Raw genomic sequence first — 13,874 nt, forward strand, 5'->3', positions numbered from 1 at the left:
CTAGCCTATACTTAGCAACCCCTCCCTATCTGGCCTTGTTTCAGCATTTAACATACATTCAGCAACGTATCCTTCACATCAGCCCTGTGACGTAGGATCCATTATTAACTCCACTTTGAGATTAGGAAACTGAAATCCAGGCACTTTTAGAAATTCTTCTGCAGCCACACAGCGAGTGTGCAGCAAGAGAGATCAGAGTGGCCTGACTGCTCTCTGTCAAAGTGATATCTAATGCTATCCCTATACACTTGACAGGGGTCCTGACACAGGAACTGATTTGATTATAGAATGATGGCCCAATTTTTTTATTTGTTAAAATTGAAAATGATGTGGTCCTGGATTTCATTTATTTTTAAGTTTGCTTTTTGATTTTGAAATAACTTGTTATTTCACACAAATGAAAGAGAGTTTTCAATGAATTTCTAAAGTCTGTTTCCTAGCATATCTTACTTTTACTAACATATGATCCCTTCTCTATAATATTTTATTTCATAGGACATATTTTGTGTTTGATTTTATTTGAGCTGTGGCAGACACACTATCTTTAGAACAGTGTTATTTGAATTCTAGATTAGGATATTCTTTTGTTCCCAATCTATAGATTTCCACCCTCATTCTTTACCTTTTGACTGCACCTTAAATATTAAGACATTCTGGAAAAGGTCTTACAATGGAGAGAACTGGTCCAAGCCCTGAGCCCTGATATGGATCCTGATTCTGAAACTTAGACACATTTCCCTATGTTCTACAGCCTGAAGTCTTCACTTACAAAAGGAGTGTTTTTGAAGTGGAAAAGAAATTAAATAGTAAATTTTTGAAAATGCTTTCTAGAAATGAAGGAAATATAAATCCATATAAGCACTGATAATTATTGCTGCTACCAACAGAGTTCTATGATAAAATTTCTTTTTATTTTTGATTCTAATATTTTCCTCTCAAATTTCACACCAATTAAAATATACATGTTATGCAATCGCACCTTTGTAAAAATCCAAAAGCCCACATTCTCCTTCTCCCCTTGAACTAAGCCAGTGATTCATCTCGGGGCTGATCGCCAGACCGGGTCGGCTAGGCCGACTGTCCTTCTAAGCTTTGCTTAGCTCACTGCCTGTTGGCATGAGGAACATGCTAAAAGTTTCCTCTATAAAGCATGTAATTGGAAGTATTTTCTTTTGATACCTTAAAAAATTTTTCGGCATTACTCTGTAGCAAGGTCTTAGTCACCTAAAATTTTTGCTATATGCGACATCTACCTTTCTGATCTCTGGCCCTCCCTGCAGCCTCCACTTAACATGTCCCACCACCTGCCAGTATCCTAACTGCTTAGGCGGTGCTTCTGTGTGCTTTTTTATAATTGTTACAGTGACCATTTGTCCTGGGCCTAGTGAACCTGCAGCCACAGTGCAGGAAGAACTTGCCATCTGGGGATTCACAAGAGAGAACTTGCCATTTAAAAAGGCATTGTGAGTAGCTGAATGATTCAGAAAGAACGAACGTACTTTCTGCTCTAGTTAAAAGAAAAGAACTGTCCTTGAGAATGTGTATCAAAAAGCTCTCTTCATGAAACCAAAGGTATAGGTTAGCACATACATGTAGACAAATAAAGAATAACTTTATCTATTCATGTTCATAAGTTACTTCTACAAAAGTCCGCTTTTAATTGCTAATTATAAAATGTTTCCTCAAGTATATTTGAATGGTAGCTCCCTTGTAATGAAATTCTAATGCACTTTTTTTTCAATAGATAAACCCCTAAAATACATTTAATACAAATAAATGAATGGAAACAGATTTTTTTATTATTAGATTGATAATACTCAAATTTATCTTATAATTATCATTGGTCAACTGAGTCTGATAAAGTGTGATTTTTCAAATGATGATACATTAATTCCAGTTTAAATTTAATATTATATATTTTGATATTACATTGATTCAAATTTTATTTCTGTGCTAGTTTTTCTATAGCACATACTTCTGATTACTGATCTTATTAAAATAATTATAATGATTCAAATAATACCATGTCTCCAAATGTGACATAGCATAAGGCTGACAGTCAAACAAGGCCTCTGTTCCATTATATGTTTGACTCATGCTCTGTTATATAACTTAAAACTAATAAAAGAATTATAAAGGCTATTGAAAAAAATGAGCTGCTGATGACTAATCAAATAGAAGCAAAAGAAACAATACTCTTATACTTCCAAGCAATTTCACATTAATTATCATATAATTACTAAATATATTTTACTTATCACATTTATAAATTTTCTGATTGCCAAATCCACATATCTGTCACAAACACTGAGTATAACTTTGCATATGCATAAAAGTGCACCCTTGTCTCTTTCCTTCCCTTCGGCTCACTGACCAGTCACGTGTAACCCTCTTTACCCTCCACCAGTTGTCTGGTTTCTTTAATGTAATTGCAGGAGTCAGTATTTTTCTTGTCCCAAAATGTTCAAATTAGGGCTTTGCATGCTTCCCCTTTCATCTTTATTTGGAACCCAATCACACAAACTCTTTAGAGAGGAAAGACAGAGCTTACCACCACTCCTTTCCCCTCCTAACCTCCGAAAAGAAAAAGCTCTCTACCCCAATGCAGAGAATAGCTTTCAGAATTACACTGTCTTCCTTTATAGATTTATTTGACTCAGACCTACCCAGCAAGCTCTGTGTATCCAAGGACCACTAGAGTTGAATCACTGAAGAATGCTAAGTAACAAATCCTAGCAATCGCTGACAGAGTTAGCCCTTCCTTTCCCTAACTCTAAGACTGGGCTAAGGATGCTTAGCTCATAAGATTCCTCCTAGGATTTACCTAACATAATATAGATTAGATAACATAGTAATAGGTGTTCCATATTGTGATAGCTATTGTTTTGTCAAGATTTTAAGTCAAATGAGTGTTAAGAAACTTTCTTTGCAATTTAACAAGATCATTCTTAAGTACATTTAAAGTAATAAGCAAGTAAGAGGAGCCTTGTATAAGAAAGGAAATCAATAGAAACCTGTACTTCATGGAGGAAGGCACCTGTGGGGATGAGCACTGGGTGTTACATGGAAACCAACTTGACAATAATCTATTAAAAAAAAAAAAAAGAAAAAGAAACCTGTGCTTCCAGATGTTAAAATATCTTTTGTGGCTGGTTGTTGAAAGTCACACCCTGCTAGCCAGGCTTTTGAAACCCTGTTCCCACTTTGTTACAGACCCTACTTCACTAAATGCAACTAAACCCACAGGGTCAAGAGTTAGAAGCACTCAGGAAACTTGATGAATAATTCCACTTACAGTAATATCTTCTAATGGTCTCAAATACTTAAAATAGTTATAAGCCAAGTATGTTCTCTATAGGACAATTTATAACACCATTGTCAGAAAGAATGTAAGCATCCCAAATTAGCAAAATATTAGATGATGCATGCATAGATTCATGCACTGTAATAATACTCATCCATTTTTAAATCATATATTTTAAAGAGTCTGTAATAACAAAAAGGCATAAAAAAAGAACAATACAAAATTGAAGATGCAATATGATCCCAACTGTATAAAAATATGCATAGAAACAAGGGGAAGAAGGCACCAAAATATAAAGGATGATTGTTTCTGTGTGGTGGAATTAAGGATTTTTAAAACTGATATTTTGTATCTCATGTATTTCCTGCAGTTAGCAAGCATTGTTTTAGGATGGACTACTGAACATATGTCTTAAAAATTCAAAACTTCTCCTGTAGCGAATTCTCTAGGGTAGTTGAAGGGTCTTATACCACTTGTTCGGTGTTACCTTCCAGAAACTAACAATTAGCTCTCTATTTTGAAGTTGACTTCAGAAAACCAGCAAATTAAATAAGAAATAAAATATAGCTGTGTCTAATGGCTAACTTCCATAAGCATATTACTTCATATTTCAGGTCTGCATCCACCAGGAAGTGTAGAAACTTCATGACTATGCAATGCACAATAATACATTTGACCAAAATCTTAAAAAGAAAATATGTTTCCAATCCTGGCATATTCCTTACCTCTGAAATATTGCTAAATATATGCAATATGTCAGTAAACATACTAACTACCCAAATGAATTAACTTGGAAATGTAAACACTGTGTATGATTTTACTTACACAGCTTTCATTCAGGAGAACATTAGGGACAACATACTTTATAGGATTTAACAGCTGGGAAAGACTTTGGAAAGGAAAATTTTCATTGAAAAGATAAGGAAACTGAAGGCAGGGTAGGCAAGGTGTCCTCTCAAAAGGAGCAGCAAAGCATGAATAACAATGAATGTTCTGTTCCAAGGGAATATTCTGAATGGCTGAAAGGTCTGCAACGCAGGCATGTCTCATGCTGAGGGACAGGCAAGCCCCTGACTGGCCTGGATTACAGTCCCCATGTGGTCATTTACCAGACATGGCAACTAGGAATGGTCACAAGCCTCACTTCTCCGTAGAGACCTGGAAAGGTCAGAAGAGCAGAAAATGTCCAGAAGACAGAGAATGTCATGTACCATAAGAGGGTTTTCCTTATGGCCAGAGAGGTCTGGCCCAGAAAGGTCTCCGGGTGGTAGCAGGGCCACTGTGTGCTCAAGATCCCTCCCTGGTTTACATGAGTGCAGAGTACACTGTGGAATTTTTGGAACTGATTTTTACAGAACAAGTGCTTGGCAACTTGTGTCATTAAATTAAATTTATTAATTATAGTCCATCAACTTCAAGTTACAATCCTTTTGATTAGCTGGAACAATTTTGGGGAGGAGAGAGGAGTGGAGGAATATCAGCACGTATATGAACATTTACCTGGAATATTGGTTATCGCTAGTTGGATGCAAAAAAAAAAAAAATTAGAAACAGTACCCTGATACTAAAGGCCGAAATGAAAGAGCTTAAAGGAATTAAGTGTCTTGCAGGAGTGTCTTGCAGACCTTCAGACCCGTGTAGTTTCTAGTATCTGCACCTGCATTCAGGTGGCTACAGTTCAAGACTTTTGGCTCAGGCCAGAACCACTGCAAGTTCTGTCAATGCCACATAGCATGGGCTTGGCTTTAAAGACAATTCTTTTGCATAATGGAACGAAGGCGGGCAATCAAAACATTGAACATACAAGCAGTAAGTGTCCTTTATGCCTGTGAGCTTATGAGTTTGTTTTAACCTGAGTAGGAAAAAACACAGCTGAATCTGAAACCACCGCTGCTTCCATTTCTGTTAACATAATCTGCCTCTTTTCTTCGACTCACTTCAGAGACCCCAAACGTGGCACAGCCTTACTCACAATGAGAGCGTGGTGTAGTACAAGGACTCTATTTATTTACAACAAACTGAAGGGCAGGGGACTGCAAAGATGGCAAGTGAGGGTTTGTTGATGTACTACTCAGCAAAGTTTCTGAAAGGCACTGAAACCCATAAAATAAAAGCATAGATGATAACTTACCCAAAGTGACTGGCTAAGTTCATGGAAATACAAAAGAGAAGAAGGTTTTTGATCATGATAAAGCTAGAAAACATTCCATTGTCCATTCCCAATGAGAATAATAGTTGAAGCAGATGAATTTGGAAGAATGGTGGTTCCTTTCTTCAACTTGATCTTGAAGCTGAAAGGTATACAAAGGGGAAAAGCATATAATAAGAATGTTTTTGTGTCAGCTCCTGAAATCATATCCTACTGCTAGCACGCACAATATACAAAGAAAGGAACCAGACTGTCCTTCCCCAGCACAGCTCCACAGCAGGTTGTTACCTATGTCCACTGGGCAATAAGTTGGGACATGGAAAGGAGTATGTCTTAATTTCCACTTTTACTCAGAGTGCAGACTCATTCTCCTAATTTATTTTTTCCAGGTTTTACTTTGTTTTACTTTTCAGCATATTATCAAATGACCCATTAGTCCTATTATTAGAATAAATATTTGAAGTTATCTGATCAACTGTATTTTGCATCTGTCAAATCCACAAGTGGAATCATTTTACCTTTCTGAAATATTTGCCACGCGTTCAAAGCCAGCAAGCTACTCCTTGTTCTGCAAGGTGCTGAGAGAAAGTATATGGAAAGAGGGGAAAAAAGGCACATTTAAGAAACAAAGCTTCTACAGGATCATGATAATATAAGAACTGCTTTTAAAAGAGGATTGCCACATTCTCAGCATTCTGTCCCCATAACTAAATAACTTAATAATCCCTGCATTTGGAGAAGTCTTTCGGCTCTGTGCAGGGCCCTAATTAATGCATCTGAAGTCCAGGCAAGCACAGTCCCTGGGCTTTGCAACTAACCTTAGCGAAACACATATTTCTCAATATGCGCATAACGCAAATAGGTGCACACGATAGAGGAACACAGCGTGTTCAGAAGGAACATTTTCCCAAGGAGACCCCAGGCAGACTCTGGAACTGGGAAACACACAACAGGTACTTCCACCTCAGAAACGAGGGCCCTCGTGTCAAGAAGGGCAGGGTGCCATGCGGTGGTCGCCTGGGCGCATCCTGAGGCTTGTCGCCGGACCCGGGCCAGAGTCTGGGCGGCGAGCACTCGGCGCTGCATGCGGAAAGCCCGGGCGGCGCCTCCTAATGCCCTCAGCTCTGATCCAGGACCCCCAAAGAGAGGCTCTGCTCCCACGGTCCCCTGACCACGGCGGGGCTTGCAGGCTCAGGTGGGCGCAGGGGCAGCATTGCGGAGCCGCAGCCTGGCCACCCTGGCGCCGGCGGCCAGGCAGCGTCGGCCTCCCGCCCTGTCCGCAGTAGCGCGCTGGGCGCCTCGGTCTCGCGGACCGTTCCCGGCTCGTTGCTGTCCCTCGCGCACTCCCCTGCTCCAGCCTCAGGTCTAAGCCTCCTCGGCGAGGAGCGTGTGCTGCAGCGGCGGCTCTGAGACCCCCGGCCTCAAGCAGCTCGCGCGACCCACCCGCGACACCCCCGAGGAGTCCGCGCCCACCCCGCCAGCAGCGCCGGGACACCGCGCGCCTTAGAGCTCCGAGGCTGGCGGGGCCCACCAGGTGGGCAATTTCTCCCCTTCGGCTCCAGGAACGGCTGCGGGTGTCCCCACACCCCAAGTCCTACCAGCGGGCCCGCGGTAGCTGCGGTCTGGTGCCCCGTCCGGCCAAGCCGCACCGCTCAGGCCGCCACTGCCCTCCCGCGCTGGTTTTGCCCCCGCAGTCGCCGGGGGAAAGTTTGCGCTCCAGGCTGCCCCAGGTGCCCCGCCTGCTCTCCACCTCCCCTCTCGGGCCGTGCAGTTCGAGGCTCGAGAGCCCGGAGGAGAGGGATGCGTGCCGGGCCGGGGCCGCCCTTCCTCTCACCCTCGACCGCATCTTCTTACCCCACTGCCAGGAAGGCAAGCCGTCGGCGAGGGTGCATCGTCCTCCTCCTCCGCCTCCTCCTCCGCCTGCTCTCGCCCGGCTGGCAGGAGCGGAAGGCCGGTGCGGCGTCACCGCCCCATGCTGCCAGCGCGAACTTGCCCAGTTCTCCCCGGCCGAGCAGACACGCCGCCCCGCACTCCCGCCGCCGCCCTGCGGCTCGGCTCTGCGCCGCGCCCGAGGCCGCGCTGCCCTGCCGCAGATCGCCCCGCGCCCCCAGCGCGCTCGCGCTAGCTCTCACCTCTCCCGAGCGCCACATGTCGTCTCCGGGTTTGAAGAACGTTCCTCTGCAGAGGCGCTCCGGTAGAGGCCGCCAGACTCTCACCAAATGCGCCCTCGGGCCGGCTCAGCGGAAGGGGGAGGGTCAGCGCCAGCGGCTTGGCCTGGTTTGGGATAGGCCGTATTTCTGAAGTTTCTTGATGGCTTTCAGGAACATACTGGGTATCTTCTGTAATAACCACTGTTTTCCCGTTTTTACAGAAGAGCTGGGAGGGGAGTGTAAGCAAGGCTGTGAGTTCTTCTCTTCAGGTCCAACGCTGAGCACCTTCACAACCTGGGGTCCTTCCTCAGTCTTCAATACACTCCTCCGTGTCCTCATCTTCTCTTCAGAAAGAAAGTCCTTTATGAGGCTTCTTTCTTTTTTCTTTTTTTCGTTTTTATCTGAAATTCATTGGTACGGGAGAGAAAGCCAGAGTAAAACTGGATTAAATTAGAATTAAGCCCTTACCTACTTGCTGCACACATTTGGTTTTTTTCCTAAAGTGCTATTTCTTGACTAGAAGCCGCTTATCAATAGCAAGCGGCTGTGGGTCTGAAGCCCTGGAGCAGGCCTGGAGTTCGAGCTGCGGAAGCTCGCCAAGGCGCACTCCTAGGACCCAGACACCAGCGCACTGCACCCATGCACACATGGGTTTCAATACTGGGGTTTGTGAGAGTATGTTTGTCTTTGTCTCAGTGGTGCAGAGCAGACAGTGACACTAATGACAACTGGAAGGAAATAGGGTCTCCATCAAGCAGCACTAACAAGATGGATGCAAAAGGAAGAGCATTCCTTAAATTTAGGATTGAAGCATCTTGTTCACCCAGGAGATGGATGCCTCTGGACTATGAAAACCTACAGGAGAAAATGTTCAAGACTTAAAGTTAAATTGGGGCGCCTGGGTGGCTCAGTCGGTTAAGCCTCCGACTTTGACTCAGGTCATGATCTCACAGTGTGTGAGTCTGAGCCCTGCGACAGGCTCTGTGCAACGGCTGTCTTTGGATTCTCTGTCTTCCTCTCTCTCTCTCTCTCTGGCCCTTAGGCCCACTCACTCTCTGTCTCTGTCTCAAAAATAAACATTTAAATAAATAAATAAGTCAAACCGCCAAAAACATGATGGTATTTATACTATTGTTCTGTATCTCTTGTGGCACTGCATTGTTTACAGTCACTTTTAAGAGAATAATTGTGAGAAAATGCAAATTTCTAACCTTTCAGTGTGTGAAATCACTCTATTTTTCAGTTATGCCTAATACTATGTATTCCAAATCTAAGCTACCTGCTACTTTTACACATTTCAAAAATTCTGAGTTTCTCCAAAAATGAGTAATTGTAACTATATTCCTGAACAGAACATAACAAGGTATGAATACTGCAAATATACAGGCGGTGTTACTCTGAATATGCATTTAGGCACAGTATTAAATAATTCTGATTCTAGTTATTCTGCATGAAATACAAATTAGATGAAAGGCTCATTTGAAATTCTGGTTCTAAACCGGTTAACTTGAACACATACATTTCTCCATTTTCTAATTTTTTAAAAGACATATCACTGAGATAAGTTTGTTGATAGTCAAAATAATTAAATTAAAAACAATCAGAATCGACAATATAATTTTCACCTATTAGGCATTAGACTTCTAGGTTTAGAGATACCAGTGATAACTGCTCTTCTTTCAGATTTAAACAGCATTAGGCAAATGAAAGAGTTCAAATAACTAGTGAATTCAAAGATTTACAGATTTTGAAACAAAGTCATTCAGAAATTTATGCAAAAAATTATGGATATGCCAGGGATTACTTTTGGATTAGTAGGAGTTATAGGCATTAATTCTTCACAATATCTTTTCGAGGTATCATAGGCAAATACTTAAATCTCAATTATAAGTGAATTTGTTCTTTTGATAATTATTTTAAAAATTTCCATGTTTTGGGTAAATTTTTTGTCAGTTTTAATTTCAGTACATATTATTGAATATATGGAAATTATATTAAGAAAAACCTAATCTTTAAAAATTGTATTTAAGCCTGGGGCTTGGATACTTACCTCCTCCCTGTGATAAAATATAATCCAGTCTCTCATCTTAATATTTATGAATATATAACAGAGCCTTAGGTCAGATGGACCTGAGGGGATACTGAAATAGTCACATATCAACATTTAGGAGTGTATTTATTACCATTTTAGTAATGTTTATTGTAATATACAATTCAATGTTTGCCCTGAGGAATGAGGGTCTATCAGTTGAATTCTCATTTGTTCTATTAGTATTTTCCCTTTTATTGAACGACATAAAGCAAAATAGTTACGCTTCTGCAAAGCAGTAGAGGGCACCCCAGTTTCACATAACCTTAGGGTTAACCAGTCTCAATAAAAATTTGGTTTCGAATGTGATAGCCTAAAATAGCTGAACTTGGGGATGCTGGGCAACGGGTGGAGCACTTGCCCCAATAACATCCACTCGATGCCATCCAAATCAGAGACAGGGAAGAGAGGCTTTGTGTGAGTAGATGTAGCACAGATGGCTAACACATGAGAAGCAATGTCACCATGAAGAAGCAGAGCTTGACAAGAAGTTTAGTGGAGGATGTTATAAGCCAAGATCCTATTTAATAGAATAAGGCATTTTTGTGGAACTGCATGTAATTTTGTATTTATGAAAAATGAGGGTAAAGAAAGCAAGAGGTAAGATGAAGCAGATATGCAGAAGCCAGGTAAAAGAAGACAGAAAATGTGGAGCTAAGGAGTTAACTTCCTCTTTTAAACAAGAAGGAACTACTGAATAGTTTTGTTGGTCAGCCGAAGGACAGAATTCTAGAAGAGATTAAAGGGGGGGGGAAACTGTTGGGAGGAGACAAAACCAGGCTAAAACAGATAAGAATATCACAATGCCAGCCCATGGTGGGAATGTAATAAATACCTGAGTTACTTCATTAATGGAATGATAAACTCATTTGATTCTCGGGTATTCAAAGCACATTTTTAAGTTCTATACCCAAACAGAAACAAGAGTCTTGATAGTTAAGGAAACAGAAAGGTCAAGTCTGATGAGAAGAAGGAAAATTCCTAGGAAAAGATGACAATTGATTTGAACTCAGAAAAAGAATTTGGACAGAAAATATAGAAAAAAACAAGAGTAGGAACAAGGGTAGAAGGTATAGGATGCACTGAGTAATAAATCACAAAAAACATATTCTGTGTTTTCAATCAATGTATTAATTACATTGATTACATTGATCAATTAATCAATGTATTAATTTTGTTTTCACCTTATTTAAGTTAGAACTCTCATATTAGTGATCTGAAGGCTACAAGTAGACTATGGTCATGTTATAATTAGCCAGCACTGTTTTATTTATTTTTATTTTATTTTATTTTATTTTATTTTATTTATTTATTTATTTTTACAAATAGTTTATTGTCAAGTTAGTTTCCACATAACACTCAGTGCTCATCCCCACAAGTGTCCTCCTCCATGCCCATTCCTCTCCCCCCACACATCCATCAGTCTTCAGTTTCTGTCAGCATTCAAGAGTCTCTCATGGTTTGCTTCTCTCCCTTTCCCCCACCATTTCCGCCCTTCTTCTCCCCCTTGTTCCTCCGTCAAGTTCCTCCTAATCCTCCTATACGTGCAAACATATGATATTTGTCCTTCTCTGCCTGACTTATTTCGCTCAGCATAACACCCTCAAGGTCCATCCATGTTACTACACATGGCCAGATTTCATTGTTTCTCATTGCCATGTAGTAGTCCATGGTATAGATAAACCACATCTTCTTGATCCATTCATCTGTTGGTGGACACTTAGGCTCTTTCCATGTTTTAGCTATTGTGGAGAGTGCTGCTATGAACATTGGGGTACATGTGCTCTTATGCATCAGCACTTCTGTATCCCTTGGGTAAATTCCTAGCAGTGCTATTGCTGGGTCATAGGGGAGTTCTATTGTTAGTTTCCTTAGGAACCTCCACACTGTTTTCCAGAGGGGCTGTACCAGTTTACATTCCCACCAACAGTGTAGGAGGGTGCCCGTTTCTCCACATCCTCGCCAGCATCTAGAGTTCTCTGATTTGCTCATTTTAGCCACTCTGACTGGCGTGAGGTGGTATCTCAGTGTGGTTTTGATTTGTATTTCCCTGATGAGGAGGGATGCTGAGCATCGTTTCATGTGTCTGTTGGCCATCTGGATGTCCTCTTTGGAGAAGTGTCTGTTCATGTCTTCTGCCCATTTCTTCACTGGGTTGTTTGTTTTTCGGGCGTGTAGTTTGGTGAGTTCCTTATAGATTCTGGATATTAACCCTTTATCTGATATGTCATTTGCAACTATCTTTTCCCATTCCGTTGGTTGCCTATTAATTTTCTGGGTTGTTTCCTTGGCTGTGCAGAAGCTTTTAATCTTGATGAGGTCCCAACAGTTTATTTTTGCTCTTGATTCCCTTGCTTTTGGGGATGTGTCAAGTAAGAAGTTGCTGCGGTGGAGGTCAAGGAGGTTGTTTCCTGCTTTCTCCTCTAGGGTGTTGATAGTTTCCTGTCTCACGTTCAGGTCCTTTATCCATTTTGAGTTGATTTTTGTGCATGGTGTGAGAAAATGATCTAGTTTCATTCTTCTGCATGTTGCTGTCCAGTTCTCCCAACACCATCTGTTAAAAAGGCTGTCTTTTTTCCATTGGATATTCTTTCCTGCTTTGTCAAAGATCAGTTGGCTGTATACTTTTGGGTCCACTTCTGAGTTCTCAATTCTGTTCCATTGGTCTATGTGTCTGTTTTTGTGCCAATACCATACTGTCTTGAGGATGACAGCTTTGTAGTAGAGGCTGAAGTCTGGGATGGTGATACCTCCCGTTTTGGTTTTATTTTTCAGTATTACTTTGGCTATTCGGGGTCTTTTGTGGTTCCATACAAATTTTTGGATAGTTTGTTCTAGTTTTGAGAAGTATGCTGGTGCAATTTTGATTGGAATTGCATTGAATGTGTAGAGTGCTTTAGGTAGTAATGACATCTTAACTATATTTATTCTTCCTATCCATGAGCATGGAATGTTTTTCCATTTCTTTGTGTCTTCTTCAATTTCCTTCATAAGTTTTCTATAGTTTTCATCATACAGATCTCTTGTATCCTTGGTTAGGTTTATTCCGAGGTATTTTATGGTTTTTTGTGCAATTGTGAATGGGATCAGTTTCTTGATTTCTCTTTCTGTTGCTTCATTATTGGTGTATAAAAATGCAACCGATTTCTGTACGTTGATTTTGTACCCTGCAACTTGGCTGAATTCTTGGATCAGTTCTAGTAGGCTTCTGGTGGAGTCTGTCGGGTTTTCTATGTAGAGTATCATGTCATCTGCGAAGAGTGAAAGTTTGACTTCCTCTTTGCCAATTCTGATGCCTTTGATTTCCTTTTGTTGTCTGATGGCTGATGCTAGGACTTCCAGCACTATGTTAAACAACAGTGGTGAGAGTGGACATCCCTGTCGTGTTCCTGATCTCAGGGGGAAAGCTCTCAGTTTTTCCCCGTTGAGGATGATGTTAGCTGAAGGCTTCTCATAGATGGCTTTGATGATGTTTAAGTAGGTTCCTTCTATCCCAACTTTCTCGAGAGTCTTTATTAAGAAGGGATGCTGTATTTTGTCAAATGCTTTTTCTGCATCTATTGACAGGATCATATGGTTTTTATCTTTTCTTTTATTGATATGATGGATCACATTGATTGATTTGCGAATGTTGAACCAGCCCTGTAACCCAGGAATGAATCCCACTTGATCTTGGTGGATGATTCTTTTGATATGCTGCTGGATTCGATTTGCAAGGATCTTGTTGAGAATTTTTGCATCCGTATTCATCAAGGATATTGGCCTATAGTTCTCTTTTTTTGCTGGATCTCTGTCTGGCTTGGGAATCAGAGTGATGCTGGCTTCATAAAATGAGTCCGGGAGTTTTCCTTCGACTTCTATTTTTTGGAATAGCTTGAGAAGAATTGGGATTAATTCTGTTTTAAATGTCTGGTAGAATTCCCCAGGGAAACCATCAGGTCCAGGGCTCTTATTTGTTGGGAGATTTTTGATCACTGATTCGATTTCTTCACTCGTTATGGGTCTGTTCAGGTTTTCTATTTCTTCCCGTGTGAATTTTGGTAGTGAGTGTGTGTTTAGGAATTTGTCCATTTCTTCTAAGTTGTCCAATTTGTTGGCATATAATTTTTCATAGTATTCCCTGATAATTGCTTGTATTTCTGAGGGGTTGGTTGTAATAAGTCCATTTTCATTCATAATTTT

At 41.0% G+C, this 13,874-nt stretch overlaps 1 protein-coding gene across 2 annotated transcripts in view; it reads right to left on the reverse strand.

The window, feature by feature from the left end:
• GABRA5 (gamma-aminobutyric acid type A receptor subunit alpha5) overlaps positions 1-7,640 on the reverse strand; it is an 88,004-nt gene extending 80,364 nt beyond the window's left edge. The window contains exons 1-3 of one of the 2 annotated variants that reach the window (XM_039218224.1): positions 7,586-7,640; positions 5,972-6,031; positions 5,436-5,595 (exon numbers count right to left, since the gene is read on the reverse strand). In XM_039218224.1, coding sequence (XP_039074155.1) covers positions 5,436-5,521 — 86 coding nt within the window. In that variant the 5' untranslated portion in view covers positions 5,522-5,595; positions 5,972-6,031; positions 7,586-7,640. Of the gene's footprint in view, positions 1-5,435; positions 5,596-5,971; positions 6,032-7,307; positions 7,361-7,585 lie in introns of those variants that run through there. The other variant, XM_039218223.1, reaches the window with a different exon arrangement.
• Between the last annotated feature and the right edge of the window lie 6,234 nt (positions 7,641-13,874).

This window comes from Hyaena hyaena, unplaced genomic scaffold, assembly GCF_003009895.1.
Source record: "Hyaena hyaena isolate Hyena2069 unplaced genomic scaffold, ASM300989v1 scaffold_752, whole genome shotgun sequence".
NCBI lineage: Eukaryota > Metazoa > Chordata > Mammalia > Carnivora > Hyaenidae > Hyaena > Hyaena hyaena.